This window comes from Telmatherina bonti, assembly GCF_933228915.1.
Source record: "Telmatherina bonti genome assembly, chromosome: 15".
Classification (NCBI taxonomy): domain Eukaryota; kingdom Metazoa; phylum Chordata; class Actinopteri; order Atheriniformes; family Telmatherinidae; genus Telmatherina; species Telmatherina bonti.
This window is the reverse complement of record NC_136613.1, coordinates 25571864-25597341: the sequence shown is the minus strand read 5'-3', so window position 1 is coordinate 25597341 and position 25478 is coordinate 25571864. Positions and strand designations below refer to the sequence as shown.

Sequence of the window (25478 nt, the reverse complement as noted above, 5' to 3'; positions counted from 1 at the left end):
CATGCAAACTACAGCACATTAAATTTACAAAGGTGTGGTGTTTTTAGCAACTGTGTTTGTAACACATTACTATAAAAACAGCAACACAAACAAACTGAAAGCAGGCGTGTTGTCACTTATTGGAGGTCAAATACGTGTCGATTTCTCTTTTGTTTGTGTACTGCAACGTGGACACAAGTCTATTTAAATGGCCCAGCTGAGCAATAACAATATCTCAAACAGGGACTGGGTATAATAACTACTGAAAGCTAAAGAGTTTATAGAATCATTTATTTATGAGAAAAAAATAATCAAGCCCAGCCGTGTCCTGTGTTATTTGTCTTACCTCTATATCACTAAAACTCTACTTTTAAAACATTTATTTACTAGAATTTTTGATTATTGCATTGTTTGCCTTCACAATGTTTTTTTTTTCCTTTATAAAAACTTCAAGATCTAAGGTAAGTTGCAGGGAGCAGCATCTACTGTCGACCTGAAGCTGAACAAAGTTTGTATGACCAACCCATAAAACAAAGCTAGCGTCAAGAAGTAGGTCTGTGGAAGGATGCAGGAAGTTTCTGGCTCCAAATGGGTCTAAAGGACATCAGCCATTTTTCGTAAAGCTTAAGAGCCATAAGCGTTATAAAGATTTGGCTGCTCATTCAAACCCAGTAATAAACGACCAAAGGTTTTGGTCTGGCAGGTAATGAACAACTCAGTCGTCAATGTGATTAAAATCTTAAATGAAATATGCCACCATGTAGACTTAAATGATTCTCAGACAGTTGTCTCTGATATGATGGTACAAAACTTGAGCTATCTGGCCACAATCCTATAAGGAGGAAACCACCTGGTAGGTATCACCTCATTATAGTCAGACATGGTGCTGGCAGCATCATTCTGTGGGGAAGTTTTTCTGCAAAGACAATAAAGGGAAAGATGAATGCTGAAAAAAATACAGAGCAATCAAGATTAAAAATACTTTTTCACTGGTTTTTTTCAACAAGGCAACGACCCAGATCACACTGCCACTGCCAAAACAATTGGCTTCAGGAATATTCTTTGAAATTCCAAGACTGACCTAGACAGAGTCTGGGCCTCAACCCAGCAGAAGATCACTTTAGAGAGCAGACAGTGGCTGTGCACCAATTCTCTCCATCCAACCTGGTGAAGCTTGAACAGCTCTGCCAAGAAGAATGGAAGAAATGTTGAAAAGAAGATGTGCCAAGCTTGTAGGCTCATTACAGAGAAGACTTCAGGCTTCAGACTGCTGTTACCAGAGGTACTTGACAAGTTGCCTTCTAAACTAATGATATGAACACGTTTGGTAAACATAATTGTAGCTCAATAGATTTAAAGCATGTTGTTCACAGGATGCTCATGTTAACTGAAAATACTTTTTTTGTTTTTCATTGCTTCTCACGTTTCCATACTTTGATATGAAAATACTTCAAATACAAATATATATTAAATTAGCCGCTGGCATCAGTTCCATAAAACTGAATGTGACATTACCAGGAGAGTGAAATGACCTATTCTGCAAAGTGCACTACCACTGTGCAGGTGCACATCAAATAGAGTTGCTACTGCAACCAGAACAACAACCCTCTGTGGTTTACCACCTGCAAATAGATTATTACATTCATTTACAACAGAGAGCATGCACATTAAATCTGGATTGGTCCTTTCCACATAAACCATTATACAGCAATAGCCTCTGCATAGACACAATAAACATCAACAGCATGCACATTCACACACCAGTAGTTCACAAGGTAACAGACAAGCAGTACTTTAACTGGGCTATTTCACTTATGTACATGAGTTGTATTTAAAGAAAAGTGCTGTTCAGTGCATCTTTAGAAGAGGCACAATGCATGTTCTCTGTGACCTGATATTCAGCTGGAGGGAAGGAGAGTACGTTGCATCACAGTGGTCAGTCTTAAACAGGATGAGTATAACTTTTATGATAAGGCACAGCCCGTGACATTGTACCATTCTGACTGCATTAAAGCAGACATATAGTTCAACAGGGGGTTTATATGCTATGATCTAGCAAGCTAGAATGTCAGAAATCAGTGAATTTTTCACACAACCATGTTTTTTTTTTCTTTTCCAAAATATAACCTAAAACTAACCCACAAAATAGTGAAAAATCTAACAAAAAATCTTCAAAAAGCAAGCATGAAAAAAAATGGTTTTAACTGTAACTGAGGTTTTCTAAGGCCTGTGACAAACTGCATTTTTCTGTCCAGTTAATCATTTAGACATTGCTGTCCAGTTTGTAAGACAACTGTCTATTAAACAAACGATGTGCTGTTTTCTTTGGAATGATATTCTTCCACGTTTGGGGCCTTAGTGCAGGATATGTAAATCATAGATTAAAGGAACTTTGACAAAACAGCCGTATTTCACGCCATGGCAGTAAAACAAGCTGCCATGTGACCATGTAGCTGCATACTGAAGATGGTTGATCGTGAGGGGGAGTCAACTTTCTTTTGATAATGTTATTAATGGGCTTCATGGATGCAGTTCTCTAACAATGAATGTTCTTAATTTGTGGTGCTAACTTAGAGTGATTTCTTTTCAAACATGACAAACTTTCATTGCAGTCCCCAGTGCTTAGAAACTGCATACCTTTCCATTCCAATGTAATTACATTGAATAGATTGCTGTTAATGAAGGTCTACTCCCAAAATGGTCTAATCACAAGTGAAACAAGGTTCATGTGGAAGCTATTTGAAAGTATTGCCTTAATTAAATTATATGAGGTACTTGTGTTTTTGTATTTTTTCTTTTAATTATTTTTTTCATCCTTTATGTTTTCCATTTGTTATTGTGATACTGGTGAACTATAACTTTAAAGATTGATATTTGACAGTATATATATGTTAGGTTAACATTTTTTTTTAAGAACAGGTAAGCAGATTTTTAGCCACGTGCCAGAATATTTCTTTTGATTTTCTTTTTCTTTTACAATACAGACAAATTAACTTCTTGGTGTTGAAGTGTTTTCCTTTTACTTACTTGTGTCTCAGTGTTGCCGGGCTTAATAAAAGACTAAATTACTGCATAACAATAAAATGTGCATGGATTTTCTGATTAATGTTATATTTTTTGCAATATTGTAGTTAGATTAAAAGCAGGTTTTTCAAAATGAAAGGTCAGTCTAGGCAAAAGATGGAGCAATCAAGTATCACGTGAGGATGCAGGCAAAGAATTCCAATAAGATGCTTTGTGAACAGAGACATTAATGACTTAATTCACTCTAGTAACCTTCGGTACATTTCCTCATTAGACTGAAACAGTTCAATCGAAATCTTCCCTCAATGAGCAGACCTCTCAGCTGTTTGCTCAAGGAAGAGAGAACAAATATCAGCCTGACGTCTGCAGCCTCTTCAATTCCACTTCTTCAAATATGTAGAAAAACAAGTATTACAATATTTTTGTGGTTTTTATGCAAATTTGACATTTCCTTCGCTGGTTCCAGGAGAGCCAGGTTTTCTGTTGACCACAGATACCTGCCTGTGTTACTGCTGAGGCAGCAGAAGGCAGAAGCCCCCCTGGCCCCCCTTCCTTATATTGAGCCTTCATTATTTGTTATAATAATATTCAAAGCAGGTCAAATTAAAACCGTTTTCATACTCGTCTAAAAGCTGAATTACATCTGTATTATTTTAATCTGAACAGGTGGAGTTCCTGTAAATGAAACCTACCATAGCTGTTTCATGGCTTATGTCTTAATCTGCTCACATATTTTCCAGCATTTTATCATGAGGAAACATCAAAGTACAACAGTGGATTCTTTCCAGGTAGTCTTATCAGTAGATCATCAATATATAATAATTAAAGCTGTATTTTTTTTATATCTCTCTTGTGGTAAAAGCAGTTTCTATATCTGTGTTTTTATTTGTTAATCCAGAGCCTTAAGCGGTTCATCCATTTCAAAAGAAGATCAAAGAGAGAAATCCTGTAAAGTCTCTGCTTCAGCTGTGGGAGATGGCCATGTTGGTTCATTTGTCCACCAGTTTGGGAGGTAACACCATGCCATGTGACATACAAAACCTCCAAGGTTAAATCATGCTTTCATAGTTACTCACACCTGGTATGAGTACAAACCGGCAAATACTTTAAAGAGTCAAACAATGTTCTCTTTTATTAGACACTAAAATCAAATATGTTTTGAACTGTATATAAAAAAACAAAACAAAACATGACATCAGGTATCTATTCTATAAGACACCCTAAATATGTTCTTGAATAATGTCTGTTCTCTCTTATAATTAACTTGAAAGACCCAGACGCACCATCATGTGAGCCAAAGTGATCAAATATTAGTTATTTTGTAAAACACACTGTTCTCTTTCTTTTCCCCTGCAGCGTTATAATTTCTGAATTTGTTTTCGCCTGCGTGAGAAAGTAGTCCCATGGTCAAGAGTCTACAAGACGTGATTGCAATTAAAACAGAAGATTGTCTCATTTGTAAAGACTAAACAGGAAGCAAGCGATGTGTGTTTTTGACATTGAAATTTAGCATGACAATTGCAGTATAATACTGATTAAAACCTTTTAATCTCTTTTAATCTTTGTAAGCCTTGCTGCGGTAGCTGACATTACACTGCACTGTAGGCTGCTACAACGTCATGCTTAATTTTTCTGAGCTACAGATGTTGCTGAGATACTTATAATAATACCATAAGTCATGTCCAACTCATCACAACAAAAATACTCAGAATCAGTAAAGGTGAAGTTATTATGTTTAGGAAAATGATGCTGTAAAACAGAAAAACAAAGACATTTTGAATTTGATGATAATTTAGAAATAAAAGAGAAGCTAGGCTACTTGGCATGTAATCATCACAGAGTTAGAAAACTTTACTTGTGGACATTGTTTTAATTTATTTCTACTCATACACTGGAAGATTTGATTTGAAACATCCTAGATTATCTAGACTCGATGCAAGAAATCTGACAGCCAAGCGTTTTGCTAGAACCATTTATGTTGAACAGGAGATGAATACTTTTGATTTTTTTTCTCATGGATTTAATAAACACTTTAATCTCCAGGAAAAGCCGGTGAGGCTTTACGAATCAAGGAGAAATTGCTGTCTGATCATTAGTGTGATCATTCTTTGTCCAGTAGTTTGTGTCAGAAGCATGTGTCCAAATCCTAAATTTCTTTTTTATTTTATTTTATCTTCTTCCTCAGTTCAACCATTTTTCATTTTTTGTTTGCCATTGTGTTCAATACTTTTTCTTTACCCTACAAAAATGAAAATCTAAAGAAAAAAAAATGTGGAAATGATTGTCATTCCATCAATGTCTGACAGAAGACTTTAATTTTCTGTTTCCTCAAAAGCTTTCTGCCAACAAGTCTATCAGCTCATACAGGTGTGTGGTGCTTAGTCAATTAGCATTCTCTTCTGCAAAATGTATGCTCATGCAAAGCCAGCAGCACAATTGTTGCCTTCTCCGGAAAGTCAAGAGCATTTTACACTGTAATTCATGTTGCCTGGCAAAGATCATGTGACATACTCTTCTCTGAGTGTTTGGTCTCACATTTGTCACAGGTCGGATTTTGCAGCTCAGGACATGGAGGAAAACAATTTTCTACTGCTGTGTTGGATCCTGATGATCACAAAGACACCAGGGATTTAGTTGAAAATTATACAGGAAGGGTTTTATTTTGACTCTATTGAATTACAATGTAAATATTTATTTTTTTGAAGCTCAGTTTCCTGTTTATTCCAGTCATGGTTGAAGCCTCGGCCAGTGACTGTTGACTCAAACTACACCGCTACAATTATATATATATATATATATATATATATATATATATATATATATATATATATATATATATATATATATATATATATAGATAGATATATTATATATGTATTAGCAACATTATAAAAGACTCCTTTCTAGATTGTGCTGTCTGAGCACAGTGGAAAAAAACAACAAAGAGTGTTCAGTGAGAGGCTTCTTCAGGTCTGCTGTAAGACTGAAAGATACAGAAGATCAATCCTGCCAGCAGCCATCAGCCTCCGGAACAAGACATCCTTTAGTTAATTACCTGCTACAATATTAAATTTCTTTCTTGGGGATTAATAAAGCCCTTTACATTTCATTTAATTTCATACATATGTATATATATATATATATATATATATATATATATATATAATGTGTAGTATATGTATATGCTATCCACTATATATTTACTGTATATATACCCCTAATCTCTGAATGTAAGTATGTGTACATATATATATATATATATATATATATATATATATATATATATATATATATATATATATATATATATATATATATATATATATATATATATATACATATATATATATACATATGTATATATATATATATATATATATATATATGTATATATATATATATATATATATATATATATATATATATATATATATATATATATATATATATATATATATATATATATATATATATGTATGTATATATATATATATATATATGTATGTATATATATATATATATATATGTATATATATATATATACACACATACATACATAGGGTTGGAACATTTTAATCTTGTAATTAATAGATCTCGAAAATCACATTTTAATCACATGACATGATTTTGCCTAAAAGAGCAACATTACTTTCATTTAAATGGATTGAACACAGATATTAATATTGTGTACTGAAGGTCTATCAATGTCTAGAAAATACTTTCAATTTCCTTTCTAATCAAAACAGAAGCAAAATATAGAAAATATCCCAAATAGCCCAAAACTGAACAGATCTACAATGAAAATGTCATTTAAGTAATTTAACTAGAAGCTCCAGCCTACAACATGTAATCCTACTTTGACATTTTCCATATTTTCATCCGCACTCTTCATTAATAGACATTAACCTCTGACATTAAACCAGACTCCATACTAAACCATATTATTCTCCGGTGGACTTACATGTGAAGGAGCCCAAAAATGGTGCGATTTGGTTTGGTTGTATGGGACGGTTTTATGATGGAAACACTCCAAATAATGCAGACAACTTGCTCAAGCTGCTCAGTGGAAACAGTGCTTAAATATTTGAAGTTTAAGCTGACTGTTAGGTGGGAGCCCTATGATTGCTGGATAAACACCTTTCTAGCTTGCCACCTTTCTAAACCTTCAGCCCCGTTAACACCCACCTCGATGTTGCACCAGAACCTCTGCACCTGTTTTCAAGTTGAATTCATGTCACTCCATGCATGCTTGAATAATAGCCCATGAGGTCATCAGCGACCGACGCACAGCAACGACGTTTAGCCTTCACATTACATTCACCCTGTACCGTCCTCAGACAGCACCTAATAGGATGCAGCTTACTGTAGCACTGTCCTGCAAAGTTATAATGAAACCTGGCCTTGGTTTCCATCATTTCTCACTTCAGAAACCTGACTTTCACCTGAATAACTTGATAAGGCCAAAGTCAAACTGTCACATCCTCTTGTCATCTCATGTCTTGATTTGATCACAATTTTGATGGCTGAAATATGATTATGAAGCATATTTTGATGTGTGTCTCCCTTAACATGCAACATTTTGGTACTTTAAAAGCAAAGTATTTGTAACTATCTATAATGAAGACCAATATAGTTAGCTTAAATAAAATAAATGTTACAACTTTACTGGAAATTAACATTTTTCATAATTTTTCACATCACTAATGATGAGTGACATGAAAAGAAAATTCATATAGATGTCAGGATACTCTGACTCACCAAGGAAAAATATCTCAATTCAAAGCACCATCCTTTTGTCAGGTGCAGTGAGCAATTTAATCACTCATTCATTGCTCCTTTTTGGAGGCCATAAGAATCTACCTGCCAACCATCCTCAATAAAACAACCAGATATTATGATTCAGAGGCAACGAGCTACAGGTTATAGATATCCCAGCTGTTGCTTTTTTAAAATAATAATGAATACGGTTTAGATTTTGTTGTAGGTTGGTGATCGTTTTGTCAACATCTACATATCAAAGCTCCAAAGAACAAAACATAGTGCAAGATCCTAGTTAGGCTACATACGGAATCATTTACCTGGTCTCAAACTTTCCAAGCATAGATGAACAATTTAACATAGCTTCCAGGACGATTCTCTGCTTGGCAGCAACTACAACCGGTTTGTTTTCATCCTTTTCTGGCTGTAACTTAACTCTTGATGCATAAGGTGGTGTTAGTTGGATTCGTCTCACTTCCATCTTTTGCATATCGTCCAAGTGTTTCAATCCACTTTTTTTAAAAACTTTTTCAACTTGAACTCTTCCTTCTTTGTTTGGGAAAATATTTTGCCAAGCTCCAAAGGGCTGATGTAAAAAAAAAAAAATATTCAAATAAAAAAAAACAAGATTTTGTGTTTATCTCAAAATGGTATAAAGGCAAGAAGGTCATTGGTTTGAGCCTCAACTGGTGAAATGTCTGGAGGGGGGGTTTGTGTGCAGAGTTAGCATGTTTTCCCTGTGTATACACCATGTATGCATGGGTACTCTCCAGGTACTCCAGCTTCTTCCCATTATCCAAACGCATGCATGTTGATCATTCCTTCAGGAAGACTCTGTTTGTCTTTCTGTGTTAATCTCTGTGATGGACTGGGGGCCTGTCCAGGATGTATCCTGCCTCTTGCCCAATGATTTCTGGCATGGGTACCATTTTCCCCATGACTATGAACTGGACTAGAAAAAGGATGAATTGTTTAAAATGATAAAAACCAAAGAATAAACTCTCAGGTAAAATTAAGCCAAAGTATGAAAGCTGTGTCCCAATTCAGAGTCTGCACACCTAGGAGTACGGATCGGTCGGCGACATACGTCAAAGTGGCGCACCAAGTGGTGTCCCAAATCAAAAGCTCCTTAAAATCCCCCCTTCAAATCTGCACTTTGTTTGGCTCCAGATCAGCTTGAAATGAAGGCAACATGAGATTCATCCTCCGCTGCCTCTTTTCTCAAAGAATTCCTTGCGCGCCTGAAGAAAGTGAGCAGCAGGATTTATTTTTTTTTAATGTATATACACACACATATTTGTCCCAGATTGTCTGCTGGGACAACAGCAGCATTGTTTTGAATAACCACAAAAAAAATCAAATAACTTGTATCTTACCTGAATTATTTTTCACTGAAGATAACGTCAGCTTGACAGGATGTGCTGTCAGAGACCTCATCTGGGCAACTTTCTTGCAATTTAAAACACAGGCAAAATCAAAATATATAAAATTTAAATTACTGGCCCCTTTTTTTGCCATTTGATAAAATATTTTCAAATTCTTTTTATGAAGAATGGGATCACTAATTAGATGAGCATGGCATTGCTAGGCAACTGGAGCACAATGGTAGTTCTCGTACACAAGGTAGGCTGTCCAATTTCACTAACAGTCTGGAGTCTGCACAGTTTGTAACACTTTTCCAATCACATTGGCCACTGCGCTTTGCTCTACATGTGAATGTAGCCTACTCCTTCCCCAGTTGGCACATCAGGGGGCAACTTGGGGTTGAGTGTCTTCCAGGGGAGCCTGGAAATGATCTCACAACCTTCTGGTTCAATAATGACTGCTCTTTTGAGCTACAGCCATGATGGAATATTTGGCAATATACACAAGCTGTGATTGCAACCTAACCATTTCTCCCAGAGCAGCACAAGACCACCAACCTAAAACCATCTTTTATCAAAGGATTCTCAAGTGCAAGTGAGAACATCTCGTAAGCCCCCCCCCTGCAATTTACACATTCAGTGTGCAGGTACAGATAGTCACATGACTATCTGTGGAGAATAAGCTTTGAAAATTTAATTGTGAACATTTCTGTAGACAAGAAAGCCAGTTTACTTTTTCATGTGATGATGACCTCCCCCTACGTTTAGTTGGTGCCTCAAAATGAAACGCAGCAGCTGAAGTCAAAGGAACCATTGAATACAAACACATCCAATAGATGGAGCTTTTGGACAAGATGATAAAACTGTCTGGTTTTTTTTTCTAAAGGAAAACATCACTGGTTCACATCTTTCAGCTACTTTTATTTCTTAAACAGACCAAACGAAGCAATTTTCAACCAATTTTCTTTGACGCATTTTAATTTTCCATTCTCAGCCTTCAAAAAGAAAAAAGAGAAAAGCGTCCATTAATCGTATGCGGCCATGAGGCCTACAGTACATAGAGCTCCAGCTAATGCACTTACAAAATGAGACATTATTCATAGTGTCAAAAATAACTTGAAGGTCAGTGACATTTAATCCAAAGTATTTCGTTTTTAGGGCATCAAACGCAAGGCGGCCCTCGCATTTAGAGTGTAATTGGCTCTGACAAACTAATACAATGCTATCCACTCCTTGAGCAGTTTTCATCTGCCAGATGTGTCTGCATGTTTTTTATTCACATTTGGTATTTAGTCATGGCGTGGACTGTGAGCTTTCAGTTCCTCTGTGAGACTGTAAATAAGCCCAGTATCCTCTGGGGATGACTACATAAAACACTGTGGTTAGCAGACCACAGAGCCTGCCAGAGGCATAGTGAAACCAAGGATGCTTCACTTCTATCAAGTAAAAGCAATATCCTATATGTCTGTATTTATCTAGCTGGAAAACACCATCAAAAGAGAAAGCTGCTGAATAAAAAAAACAAAAAAAAAACAGAAAGCAAATCACTGAAGGACTACAATATTTGAGGACTATTTTGTTGAGATTTATTTTTCCATTTAAGGAGATTGTCTTTTACAATTAGTAAAAATATAACTTTAACAATTTTATCATAACCTACATCATAAGATTAAGATTTTGTGCAAATGATCCTTTATTTAGTGAGAAAAAAATTCTTTCATCAGGTGTTCACCAGGAAAAACAGACTGTTTAAAGAAAAAAAAACATCTATGTCTTAATATCCTTTTATCTATTCTCCATTTTTAAGTAATGTCACATTTCAGATGCTCTCTCTGACTTGGCTTGCCACGTGTTTATGGTGGTTGAATTCACTTTTAAATATGCCTTTTCTCTAGAGGTCCCAGCCCCTTGTGATGTGACCCGCATGACTAATTCCATTTAAAGGGAAATAACATGCATTAGGGCTCTCACTTTTCTGCCTTTCATTTGCATAATTTTGTTTGGCAACTTGGAAAAGGGCCATTAACAGCACCACGGCACACTGTAAAAGATAGGGACAGAGCAGATCAATACTATATTTCAACTTCTTTAGCAGCATCGGGGTCCAGATCAGGATGCATTTAATGATTCGAACTCATGCAGAAGCCATGTGATGCTACCGTTATTTTCAGATAAAGAAACACCTCTTGTACCACCTCTCTTAATCTCTAACAGACACATTCACTCGATCAATAGTCTTTTACTTTTTTTTTTTCTTAGCAAAGGTAAGATTGATTGCCAGCAGTTGGCTTGTGCTCAGTCCCACTTCTTGTACTCCTCATTATTGTTTCAATTAGGTATTCTCCTGAGAGCTCATTCAGGGTGGCAGTAAAATGTAGTGACCTCCTGTGGCTCACACCTAACATGAGATGTTTGGCAGGATAACCTTTGACACCAGCTCCATTCAGGTCAAGAAGTGGAAACACCAGCCAAACAAGTGGATTAAGAAGGAGGTTTTCTAGCAGGACGCAGTGGTTTGACCGGGGGAAGTTGTGACTCACGCCAGTGAGGAGGAAATAATCACAATGTTACCTTCTCATGAAATATTAATTACCCTGTTCTTATTTTAGCCTGCCTCAAAACACTAAGGGCAATGCGAGAGGGTTTTTATTCTTCCTTTTGCTGTTATTTTCTGTTTTCTCTTGTGTGTGTGTGTTTTTTTTTTTTTTTTTGACAGCTGTATTACTGCTGATAAGTGAGACTGTGTGAGCTGATCAAGTAGTGAGACAAGCGTTCAGAGCAGCGGCAGCGCAGCAGCAGCAGTGCTGTAGTCACAAGGAGCCGTGGCAGCAGAAGCAGCAGCAGCAGCAGCACTATCAGTCAGAGCGCACGCAGCAGCGACAGAAGCAGCAGCAACAAACTCTCTCCTGTCTTTTCCTCTTCTTTCTGGAGTTGTTTCCTGCTACAGAGGACAAAAGCCAAGGAAGTGGGAGGGAAGTGATCAAGGGCTGATAGCTGCCACTGAAAACAAAACCAAAACGCAGACCTGGCTGCCCCCATGCCTATCGAATTTGTTTGCAAAATCAAATTTGCAGAGGAGGATGAGAAGCAGAAAAGCAAGCAGGATGGGGACAAGGAGAGCCTGATTGAGGAGAGCTGCACGCCTCCGGCCAAAGACTTGGCCGGCTTTGCCAACTCCTGCTCCCTCCATGGGATTAACCACATCTTTGTCTCTGGTCGCCTGGGTATCCGGCAGACTCTCTGGGCTCTTGCCTTTTTGACTTCACTAGCGCTGTTTCTGTACCAAGCAGCTAAGTGTGCCATCTCTTACCTGGAGCACCCTCATGTCACAGCTTTGAATGAAGAGGCAACCCCTGAGATGGTTTTCCCTGCTGTGACCATCTGCAACATCAACCGCTTTCGCTTTTCCGCACTCACTGATGCTGACATCTATCACCTGGCTAACTTGACAGGTCTGCCTCCTAAAAATAGAGATGGGCACAAACCTACTGATTTAATGTATCCTGCCCCTGACATGCAGGACATCTTCAACAGGACAGGACATCAGCTAGAAGAGATGTTGATGAGCTGCAATTTCAGTGGACAGAACTGCTCAGTGGAGGACTTCTCTGTGGTGAGTGCGAAAGTTTCTGCAAGTTCTGCTTTTGCCTGACTCTTCTTCGATTGTCTCTCTTACTTTTTATATTTTAGCTTTGTCAAAAATGCCCTCTTTTCTTTTTGTTGTTTTAGTTCAATTAAAACTTCCCCGATTTCAGAGTATTTGAGTGTAAGAACCAAACTTTATAACAGTATCCTTGTTCAGTAGCACAAAAATAAAATCAACACTTTGAGAGAAAGAGGCATAGCGGTTGTCTTGCTCTTTCTGCTCATCTCCAGGTGGCATGCCGTTCCCACGGTACAATTCTCCATACAAGATTCATGGCGTTGGCTCAATCATTGAGCTGTGTCTCACTCACTGAGTTCACTGAGCAACGGCGTTTTTCTTCATCCATGCTTGTACCACAATCTGTTACGTCTGCAGACAAAGTCTGCTCCCTCAGAAGAAAAACAGAGCGCTGTCATGTGTGCTTGTGTACTTTTCCAAGGCAAAGTGTGCTTCAGTGCTGCCTCCAAGCCCGACAGCTGAGAGTGCATGGCAACAAAACTGTCACAGAAAATAGCCGAGTCTCTTCTTCCTCCCCTTTCCATCGCTCTCCGTTGCTCCCACTCTCCTCGTCTGACATTGCAGCGCGCCTGCCTCTCTCCCGCTCTCTGAGCTCTTGTACCTTTCAGGAGGGAAGGAGTAATGCTTCTTCAATGTTGTATTTCAATCTTGTCGCTGTTAGGATTAAATATTTAAAGACTGACATACATGATTTTTGCATTAGCTAGATTGACTAAAAGCAATGAAACAATTTCCATGAGAGGGAAAGTGTGTGTATGTGAGTTTTGAGTCTGAGAGGAGAAAGGGGATGAAGGGATCAGGTGAAAGACAAGGAGTTTGTGCCTGTGTTCTGTGTACTATTTATTAAAGGCACTGTCCTTGCAGGAGATGGATCCCCCCCCCCCCCCCCCCCCCCCCCCCATCTCTCCTGCAGGAGAAGGAATATGCAATTGCTTTAGTGATGATGAAGTGCAGGTTTCAGGGCTTAATAGGATATGTTGAACACTGATATGCTCACCTTTCTGAGACCCAAAGATTTGGTCCTATCAGAGAGACAGCAAAATATTAAGCCCGATGTGCCAAATTACACCAGAGAAAAAATGACATTTCACTGCTTCACTTTTAATTCCTACAACACTCTGTGAGGAAAGATAGTTATCTTTCTTTGTTGTCATGGTAGTTTCTCCTAAGTAGTCGTAAAATTACCTGTGACATTAGAGCAGATTCCCCTTCAGGAAAATGTTCAGTTGTTGACTAAAGAAAAAGAAAATGGCATGCTCTTCAGGGGAGCGAAAAAGTTTGATAAAATTCCATCTGGAGCAACAACATCACACTGAAAGTATAAACATGCTCCCAGCATGTTTGATGACAACACCCTGCCACACTTTGACACTCATCCCTTCCAGAGTACATTAATTAGCAGACGATTCAGACATCCAGGAAATGTCTGTCCAGCGTCAGTAAATGAATCGTCCTGTAGCTCTCTTTGGACGGCGGGTGACTTCATCACAGATTAAGATCCTGTTGAAAGTTCCCTAAGCTGCTGTTTCCTCTCTGTCAGCTATGTGATCTGCATTTTCTTGGGCTGTCAGTTAGATTTGTTACAGGCTGCTTGCTGCCTCTACGCATGACAAATCACTCACTCTTGAGTCCTGGTGGGAGAACGCAAAAGGAAGCATGTGCGAGTTGCGGGACAGGGCCTGAGAGCTGCATGGCAAAGTAACAGAGTACAAATGAAGCTCAGACACACATACCTCCCTTTTTGTTTGTGTATGTGTGTTTGTTTGTAACCGCAAATTGTGTGTCATTTGTTACAGCAAAGAAGCCATTATTACAGGTGATGTGCTATTAATCACATGCACACATGTACAAACACACAAAAGACAACTGCACGAATCAATCATTATTCCTGCTCTCACGGGGCCCTCCTTCAGCATCGGCTCCTTGTAATGTGTTTCCTTTGACTGATCATACTGGGAGCAGCAGATGTTTTATGTTGGGAATGGCCACATGGATGTGAGGCTCTCGGGAAAGAGGTATGATGAAATATAATTACACAGTTTTCTGACATTTTAGCTTTCTTATGATCCGTGCATTGGAATTCTGCTTTCCATTTGTATCATTTCATGCAAAACCTTTTCTGTTGCACTCATTAGGCTTGTCAAGAAAAGGATCTCTTGCTCCCAATGCTGATCTGAGTGATTTGCAGTTTTCCTACACATCACAACAAAAAACCTACAATTAGTTTAATTTTTTTTTTTTATAAAAACGAAACACTTTTCATGCACCTTAAAAGTTTAATTTCAATCCAAATGTAACAGGAAGTCTGTCAGTTACAATTTTTCATATAGAAAATCATTTTATTTGGTACATTGCAGAGCTAAACCAAATATATCAAACTGCCAAAGATGAACATTAACTTTGCTCCTTTGCTATACTATACATACATCTCTCTCTCTCTCTCCATATATATATATATATGTGTATAAAAATCAGTCAAAGAGGTACAAAATTATTTTCAATTGAGCCTACTCCAGTACTTGAGATGCCCTGATTTGATTGGTTAATGCATATGAATATTAATGCATTGCCTCCAATGCATGCCGTAAAACACGATAATCATTTCTTGTTTAATCCCAGAAAATCTTAAAATAGCATCTATGCATTTGCTGCTCACAAACTCAAGTCTTAGGACCAGAGCACAGCAATCTGACTCCTCTAATTAATGACAGGAAAATACATAGTCATAACGGAGAAATTTGTTTTCCCCTTCCAGCATCATGGACCGGCGTGATTATTTGACGTAGATAATAAGGCCATTCTTTATAATTAAAGATTACATTATTGACTTGGATTAATCACAGAAGATAAAGCTGATTCAACAAGCCATGAATGAATAGATTAATATTTTTCTCCCCGTCTAACTCTGAATGATTGTTCGTCTATTGTGTGGTGCAGTGACAGAGATGAGCAGCAAGCCCTTTGGCTTTTTTTAAACAGAGCTATGAATTGGTTTGCTCTGACTCTCAGCTGTGTTTGCTGCTGCATTATCAGATTTTGCTCTCAGCAAGGACAGATCCCCTCTGCATATATTCATGGCGATAACTAAACAGCTATAGGGTGGCATGTGAAGCGATCTATAAAAACGTGGGTTAACGGGGACACCACTGAAGAGCCCTTCGCCTTCAATTTGTCATTCCACCGACTGAAGCCTCTGTTGTGTATTTTATAGATAATTGAATGTTTAATGGTGTAGCCCAACAGCTATGTTTACCCCTCTTATTTGATTCTATTCCTCACAGACGGAGGAAATCTTGAACCCCATGAATGTGATTTCATATTATAGAAAAATACACAATAGAGGCTATCTATATAAGTGCCCTGCTTCTGTGTGGTTCATCAGGAAAAAAGAAGATGAACAAAAGACCACACTGCAGTGTAAAAGAGAAAAGGCTAAATAAAGTCTCAATGGAAGCAATTTAAGGAATTGCGGTACATTCCTTTTGGCACATGCATCGCAAGACTCATCACATAAACATGAGTAGCAGAAGTAGCTGGTACGGTGACCTGGCTTCACAACAATCTCAGAAGATATCATGCTGAAGCAACACAGTTTGTTTTTCAATTTACAGGTACAAGATGCAGGATCGGATCTCTGAGTTTGGCCTTGCAGGGTGTGTTAGATGCAGTTTTGGCATTGCTGCATGTGCAGACAGACACATTTGGCAGAAGTGTGGCCTGTCCATGTCATGACAAGAGAGGCATCCCCAACCTTTGACAGTGTTTGTGAGTCTTGTGAAAACTCTGGCACAGGCTTTCATTTTCTGTGTGTTTGTGTGTAAAAATGTGTTGTATTCATGTGCCGATGAGTGTGAGAGTGACATCCACTTCCCTTGTGGGTCCAAAGTCTGTACTCCACTTAGCAGCACACCCACGCATCCACCCACACACACACACACAGACGCACACACACACACTTGTCTCCCCCAGCTCCCATCCTTCCCTGTGGTGGAGAGCGCAGAGTGTGGGAGCGTGAAAGTGACTGGCTATCTGGACCGGCTTCGTCTCCAGCATCCTGTCAATTAGCCATCTACAGTTCCACTGCTGTGGGAGTCCCTGCAGCTTAACATGCTGTCTGATATCTGATCCATACACACCCAACCCTGGAGGCCACGCTGAATGTTATTACACCCCTCACAAGCCATAAACAAGCAAACATATACAGCCTTTTCTCTTTTTTTCTTTCATTTTTTTCCCCTCATATTTTACTCTCGTTGCAAACTGCAAAGAAAAAAAAACACAAACTTGAAGCCGATCTCATCTCTTTCGGAGGTCGGATCCCACCGTTTTCCCCGCTCCTCCTCTGGTGCATCGGCAAAAGATAAATAGCAGCACAGTGCAACTGGTCAGCTACCTCTTCTGATATGCATCACCACCTTCTAATGAGATGAAATTCACCTGTGAGCAGCTGCTGTATAACAGCAATATGCAAACAGTTTGTATTTGGAACGGTTTACCTTTTCTTTCCCTCCCTCGCCGCGCCTCAGCTTGATGAGGAGAATCTGCAGCTTGGGGATGGCTTTTAACTCCACGATAAAGGCTCCCGATGTTGTGCTGCTGCTAACCCCCCCCCCCCCCCCTCCTCCCTAACCCCTGGGAGTCTTTTACTCACACAGACATTTGTCTCTCTCTGACAAGTCATACACCAAGCTGCTGGTACTGTTAATGTGGCTACACATACACACACACATATAGCAGCCACAAACGTGTCTTCAGAGTGTGTATAGTGTAGGTAGAATGCTTCCCCGTACAAACACACAGGTCTCATCACAGATTGAGAGAGTTGGCTCGGAAGATTGATCATGACTACTGACTGGGTGCCCCTCCCTCTCTGGAGGATCGATACATCCTTCAGTCAGATTGCTTCCTTGCCCTTCCTACCCCAAGCCTGGTGTGACTAATTATCTTGTGCCTATGTTTTGGGCCCAGTCTCAGCTACATTTGTTAATGCTGCCAGAGCTGGGGAAGAATTTGATCTTTAGAACAAGATATCTGTTTGTTTTAGTGTATATCCAGCCCAAATCGATCAATATACACTGTCTACTACCTTTTTCCCAAAGGATGCTGAAATTATTGAGCAATATGAGATGACTCAAAGCTTGTTTCTGCGCAGGGAAGTGGAGGAAAGAGCGTTTAGGAAAAGTGAAATAGAGTATAAAGACGGATCCAAAAGTCAGACTAGAAGGTGTTTGTACAGTTTTGTTTTTCTCCAAAGCATATATAATGAAACGGGTATCTCTAGATCAAAAGGAAGTGTTTCATCTTCTGGCTTGATTGCATACAAATAAAAGTTTACTTGTCAGAAAATGAAGTGAAGCTATATGAGCATTTTTACCTCTTATGTTTTTTTCACTCGCATTCTTCAGTCTTTTTGCACACGTGCCACGAGGCGTTATTTTTCTTCCACCTTGCAGCCATGATGAATGGTACTGACAGCACAGAAAGCTATGATTATGAAAGTCTTTGGCCAAGCGCACTATAAATACACATGTCTTCTTAGCTGCCAAAGTGCGCGTCCCATTTCACCATGTTTTGCTGAATGCATTAGCAAAAGTTCCTCTGAAAAATTAACCAAGCTTGCTTTTAGACCGCCACATAATGGGTTTCTGCTTCTTTATTCCCCTACACACGTATCATTTAATTAGTTAATGAAGGATAGCAAATGCAGGTAGAAAAAAAAAAATAGTGACAACTTATGAACTAATCTTGCCCTCCTGTATATCCCTTAGTTTATCTTGTGAAAAATAAAATGGTTTCAAGAATTTGCTTTTCTTTTCATTCAAACCTTTTTTTATTTAACATTAGAATAGGAGTGCAAACATGTGACAGGTCATTTCACTAACAGTTTAAAAACATGAAGAACAGACTAGGAAAATGTAACCTTTTCATCTAATCTTGATGTTGATTGTATATTTAAAGTAAAAACAGCCCACCCTCAAGAAAAATCAATTCACAACTCAGCTCCTATGATGGAAGAATACATAAGCTAAAATAAGAAAGAGGGAAGCTGTCAGACATGCGAGTAGCCTCCTGCCTGAATAAGGAGGTCAGTAGAATACAAGATAGAAAGCTGCTGTGCTGTATACGTATGTTAAGTCTGGCATGTCTACACATTACGTGAAACACTGACCTTCTAAAGCCATTCCAAACTAGTCTTTACCTAAAGTCTGTTTTAATCCAGTGTGTGTAGTTTTCATTGTTTCCTCTAGTTGAGGAAAAACTGTAGAGAATTGCATTCCTAAATAATTGATTATTTGGCCAAAAGTACATCCCACGGTAAAAAAAAAAAAAAAAAAAAAAAGAATGGTGATGACACAATGTCAGACATGTAACATCTCCTCCTCCAGTGGATATTTCTGAGAGCAGACCAGCATTCAATCAGTTGTTAGGTGGTCTCAGTCCATGTGTGCAAACTCAGTATATCTAGAATGGCAATGCAAAAACATGGCCAGTGTGACTCGGATGAAAATGTCATTCGGCTACAATTCAGCCGATGGAGATTGCATAGAGCACAAATGTCATAGTGAATATTTACCCATGGCACAGTCTGAACATGAGGGGGTTCGTCTGTCTGCTTGGCTGGATACTTGGCCGTTATTCTGAATGATGTCTAATGTCATATACTTGGCTGTGCCCTGCTGCTCTTTTTTTGTAAGTTAATTACCACATGGACAAAGTTGACTTGATGAACGATCTTTTAATAATCTCTGTTGCTTTAATCCCTTGTATTCTGTTGCCCTGTATTACTGTTAGCTGCACTTAACACTAGTAAGGTTAGAGGTCTAAACACTAAGATATCATGACAGGTGTGATATTTGTCTGAATCTATCTGACTTGGTTGTGTGAACCTGCTGAACAGCTGCATGATGATGTTTGACTTCTAGCTTCCTCTTGGGAGGTGCACACAGTGATTGGCTGAGTGACATGTAGGGTTTCTAACCAGCAGATGCAATACATGCACCCCAACTATCCCTTGTGTGTTTATTTGTTGCATTCCATATTGTTTAATAATGTACGCCACACTTATGAAACAATAAGAGATTATAGAAAATGTTAAATAATTCAAGCTAACACCTTTCTAATGTGTGTAGCTCTTGCTGACTATCGAGTCTATTTGGTGTGCAGGGACTTGTGTCATGACTTCAGACTATTACATAAAGCCGTTATGAATCAACGCCAGAGTACAATTTTTCACCAAAATGACCTTTTACCATTGCTGGTCAAAAGGAATTGCACCAGCCAGGACTATTTCAATCACACAATAGCAAATGTAAATTCTCCTGAAAAGGTGCCTGTTCAGCTGGCTAAAGGTCTTCTAGGAACTAATAGAGAAATGTTTAACTGCAGTTAGTATATAATGTCTACCCATATATCAAATAAAATTAAGCCTTGCAAGTGCCTCAGCAGTCTGCAGAAAGGGCAGCTTTTCTGTACAAATATTCCAGCAGCAGGTCACCACACCTCCTTTTTATGTAGTACGTTAATGTACTTGTGAGTCAAATGCAGCAATGTTTTGATTTTGGCTGACACCACATCGTTAGCAACTGCACACTGTAGCTGTCTGAGCTAATGTTAGCATCACGCGCTGACAGGAGTTTATTTAACACCTCCTTGAGGTTCTGATTCAAAGCATTTAAAGTAAGAAAACTAATATGAGATGCTCTTAGAATATTAACTGTGAGATTTATACAACTGAATCCTGTCATAATTTTACTATACTAATTTCTTCATTTCATCCAGATTATTTGGATCGCTATAATGCTGCTCTGCTATGCTATATGCCAGGCTAAGGCTCCATACACAGTACATTGTTTTAGTGCTTCTTCAGAAATGTGTTTTTTTTTTAACATTTTTTCCCTAACTGGCAAAATTAACATTAGCAAGATATTTGGACAACACAAAATTACTACGTTTTGTTGACAGCATGTTGACATTCCTTTCCACAAACAATCACAAGACTTGATGACACTTATCTGTGTGCATCCACTCCATTAAAACAATGTTACTCAATCCGGGTCCTCAGGACCCCACAGCCCTGCAGGTCTTACGTGTGTTCCTACTCCAACACACTTGATCAGATTAATGAACACCCTCAAGTCCTTTGGACCTTGACAAGCCAGTCATTTAATTCAGGTGTGTTAAAAACAGGGTTACCTCTAAAACGTGCCGGGCAATGGGAAGACCTGGATGGTGAGGCACTGCATTAAAGCATGAGTACATGGCCTTCTTTTTGGGTAACTTCACGCACTGCCAGAAACTGCAGGTATGGGAATGCAAGGTCTGGGGGGAATTATGGCCGGAGAGTACATACTAATGAAGTGCATACATATTGAATATGTAAAAACATAACAACCATTTGTCAAAAGCAAACAAAAAAAATGTTTAAGTTACAAATGTTTTAGCTATCAATATTTTGAAAAAAATGGTAGCCTAAATGCTAAGCTCCTTTTAGACTGAAAAGTTTTGTTTAAAAATTGTTTTTCTTTAACAGCATATTTACACTTAGCTAGCTACCATTCAAAGTCTGTGTGAGGCAGCCATAGTTTATGGACTGTAAGCATAATTGCAAAATATAAAAATTATGTTCTGTAATGATAATTTATTAATCTCATATGTACAAGCAAACAGAATAGAAATAGTACTTGTCAAAGAAGATTTCCTGTTTTGTAGTTTTGCAAAGCCAGGCCTAATTCCCATAACAAGGTTATAACAAGGTACAGCAGTCGAGGCGTATTTGTATAAAAGTTTAAAGTTCACGACAAACTTACATTTTTATTACAGTAAAACTAATTAAAATGACTTTTTCTCCAAGAAACACATCTGTATCTACACAGATTCTTTGCAGATCTACATATTTTGCCTACCTTCACCTAGCAATCAACTTTTCTCCCCATTCTCAACTCTATATGTAATCACCTGCCATCTTCCAGGGTTTTCTTCTCCTCAGATGTATTTTTTTGTGTCTTGTTTGGGTAATATGTGGACATTAAATCTTTCACCTGATTTTGGCAACCTTGTTATCTGGCTTTGTCCTTGTTGACAAAACCCTTGACCTTCAGGTGCAGTGAAATATCATCTGATCCAATGTGCCCTGGATAAATAGCCTCTGGTCTTAAATAATAAAATAAATAAATAAGTAGATAAATAAATAAATAATACAAGCATTGCATTCTGGTGCTTACAATCTATGAAATGCATCAGTTTTTTTCTTTTTCTTTTTTCTTGATTGTGAGTTACTTGCACATCTGGATTTCTTCCATAATTGCAGCCTAGCATGTTCTTAGCAGCACTATTTATATATCCACGCCTCCATGTAATTATACAGGAAAATTTATTTAAGAAAAGTGATGCTACTCCTGAGCTTTGATCATTTTTTTAAGTCAAACACATGTGAAAAATCTTGACCTCTCTTGCCCTCCATGACAAAGGAACTAAATTTATGCACTACAAATCTTTGAAGTGGCATTCATGCTGAAAACTGTGATTTTATCCAAAATGACAGTGAGGGTAGTTGTGATTCACTGAGGTCTTGAAAGATTAAAGACATTACCTTGGCTTGTTTTATGATGCAATGTTTCATTTATCTTTAGAAAACTGGCTACTGTGTCTGCATATCTTTTTTTTTTTTTTTTGCCCTCCTCCGAAAATTGTCCTTATGTTAGTACACTATATATTTTGTCCAATGTCATTCTACCCACATTCCCCCCTTTCTCCTCCTCACATGAGCCCTAAGTCACTGTTAGGTATGTTTTGTTAAACAAGCATGTAACTGCAGTCATGTTCCCAACTGGTGTTGTCAAGATTAATTTGGTGTTTTCCTAATGCATGCTAATGAGAAAGTTGTGTGCATTTGATTGTCAATAACATGAAAAACGGCTCTGCTCCCTAAATGCTGGCTCCGTTCAATATCCTATTAAAGTTGAATCACAGATAACTTGGTGCGCATCAGGAAAGCAATCTGAAATTTGTGCTGACATTGATCCAGCAGGAAGGAGACCTATTGCTCCGATTAACACCATTGCCCCTGGAGAGGAGTCCCTTGGCCATTAATAGCCCACTGTCCCAGATTTTACTTAGACCATCTAAAATACTTTTATTTATGAGATACACAGTAGCAAAGCAATATGGACACAAAACTGGACCAGCCTTTTTAACCTAGAGCAGTTCTGTTCATCACAATGTGCAGCATTTACAGGTAATACTGTGGTCTATTTTATTCTTCCTATGTGTCCACATAACATATAGCCTTATAGTGTAATACTTCTTGAAAAATAGAAAATTAGTAGATCAAACCTTGTATTTGAAATTTATTTGACTGTAGAAGATCGTCTTTGAAATTTTATGTAGAAAAGCATAAATTGTTGGACTGGTTTCTGCTTCAGTGTTGTTGCGGATACTTCCCAGTCCTAACTTCTTAAATCGTCTGCAGGATGCTCTTTCTTTCTGTCCACACATTTACTGACCTGATAACAATAAACTTTTTTAGTCAAGAGACCAACTCACTTTACTTTCCATGAACAAATAGTGTAACTTTGTTAGATATGTTGTGTTGTCCTTTGCCTTGACATGTTAGCCTCAGCACTACTGATCTTACTAAAGTATGAAAGGTCAACGATTGGAGGAATATTGTTGCTTTGCTGTCCAGTTTGAGTCCTTTGTGATCTGCTTGATTATTCTGTTTTGATCACACTGGTTGCTTTTCTTAAGATTTATACACCAAACTGCTTGTGTAGGGCTGGAGAACAAAGTTTTTCTCAAAGTTTCCCGGGGAAATCATGGAATCATGGTCATGGAAAATATTGTGTATTTATAAAGTTTTAGACCAAGGGGTTCTTGCAAATTTACAGCATTATAGTAAACTCTGCAAACGTAATAGGCTATATACAGAAAAGAGACTCTACACCATTTTTTTTTTTCTTTTCAGCATTTCAGGCACACTATTCTGTCACAGACATAGTTAAAGGGTACTGTTCTATTGGTCTCTCTATGGCCTTTGTTTCATATAAGGAAGACTTTAGGCCATGTAATTTGAACCTATAACCATGTATTAATAAATATTTAAGCTTAGCCATGTATATTTTATACTTAACCTGAAGAAATGCCAACTGACAGTATAGCAGAAAACTGAAAGGTGTAGTAAAATATCAAGCTGGGTGCGGCTCAACTTTGCTTTTATCAGTCGTAAATCAACACCATCTATACTTACAGTCCTCTAAAGTATTTTGAACATATAATAATTAGGGAGAATCACATTTGTGAAGGTTTTCAGTAATGCCAAATTACACTTTGCAATATAAAATGTAGCTTTTTAATGCTTTTCAAGCCTTGACAATACCACAGTTTCCCCATTTTGAGCATGAATGTGAGTTTCAGATCATGAAAAATATTGCTATGTTTTGGTTTTGAAGTGCTGAAAGAGACATTTCAGGAAGGAAAGAAACAATGAAAAGATGTAAGAAAATTCATTGATTTGAGCATTTGTTTGGAGATTGGACTTTGATGCTTCATCTCTGTGCAGTGACATGAACAAAGGAAGGGGATAGGAAAGGACCCCCCGGAGTCTCGACGCTGTTGGTGGATGAGCGGAATAAGAGGTAGCAACCACTTCAGATGAACCTCCTCTGGGATCAGGAAGAGGTGTAGATGGGAAGGAGTCAGGTTGCACGAAATTCAGCCTGGAAGAGGAATGACAACACCTTTTAAAATACTGGCTGCAAAAGTAGCAGGCAAAAAGATGAGTGGACCAAAAGTGATGCAAGAATTAGCTGTATGGAAATCCTAAACACCACAGAATGAACAAACCTGAAGAAAAAGCCCTTCCTATTAACACTCTGGGGACGCGGGCATCGTCGGCGATGCCAGGGACCATGTTGTTTAATCGAGCATAGCTTTCTAACCATGAACTTTTTTTTTTTTCCCCTTTTTAATCGGGAGACTCCGGGCTTTCAGACAGTAGTGCCGGCATCACTGTAGCCCATTCATAAGTGATACAGTGTTGTGTCAAAATAGGTGTTCCAATCAGAGCCTTTGTCTTTGGCAAATGACACGTGTTTGTCCAATCAGAGCCGATGATGCCTCAGGAAACACCTCCAAACAGTGTCAATCACTATGCATTGGTGTCATTAGCAGTCGGACAGCTGCCTTCTTTATTTACAAGGCCGATAAATTATGAAAACAACAGCTTTTACGCACGCATACTGTGCGTAATTGCTCAAAAAAACATTTGCATTACTCAAGTAGTTTATTTCAACATAAACAACATGACGGCGTCGTAACAGATGTGTAACTTGGTAACAGATACAGTGTGTGCAGCTGACAGTGATTTCGGAAAGCTGCGGTGCTTCAGTACCTTTAGTCATGCTTCAAAATTATAATACTTTATAATTATATTAAGCAAAGGAGTCTCATTTACATAGCAGTTTATGATATTTCACTTCAAAATAATATTAATAAAAAAAAAAAAACATTATGGGGCATTGAAAGGTGATGTTTATTAGCATTTAAACTAAAAAAAAAAGTCAGGCGAGGTTTATTTCTCTAAAAAAACCCTTGGTCCCCAGAGGGTTAAACTTACAAATCAGTTTAATATGCAATTTTCTTTCTTGAAAGTAGTTGTGGGGTCATGTAAGCTATAAAAATGCAACATGGCA

General features: G+C 38.1%; 1 protein-coding gene across 1 annotated transcript in view; it reads left to right on the top strand.

The window, feature by feature from the left end:
• Positions 1-12147: 12147 nt before the first annotated feature.
• The window catches only part of asic4a (acid-sensing (proton-gated) ion channel family member 4a), a gene marked incomplete at its 3' end in the record, with an annotated part of 98073 nt that continues 84742 nt past the window's right edge, over positions 12148-25478 (top strand). The window contains exon 1 of the mRNA XM_079254546.1: positions 12148-12738. Within this exon, the coding sequence (XP_079110672.1) occupies positions 12163-12738 (576 nt within the window). The 5' untranslated portion in view covers positions 12148-12162. The remainder of the gene's footprint in view (positions 12739-25478) is intronic.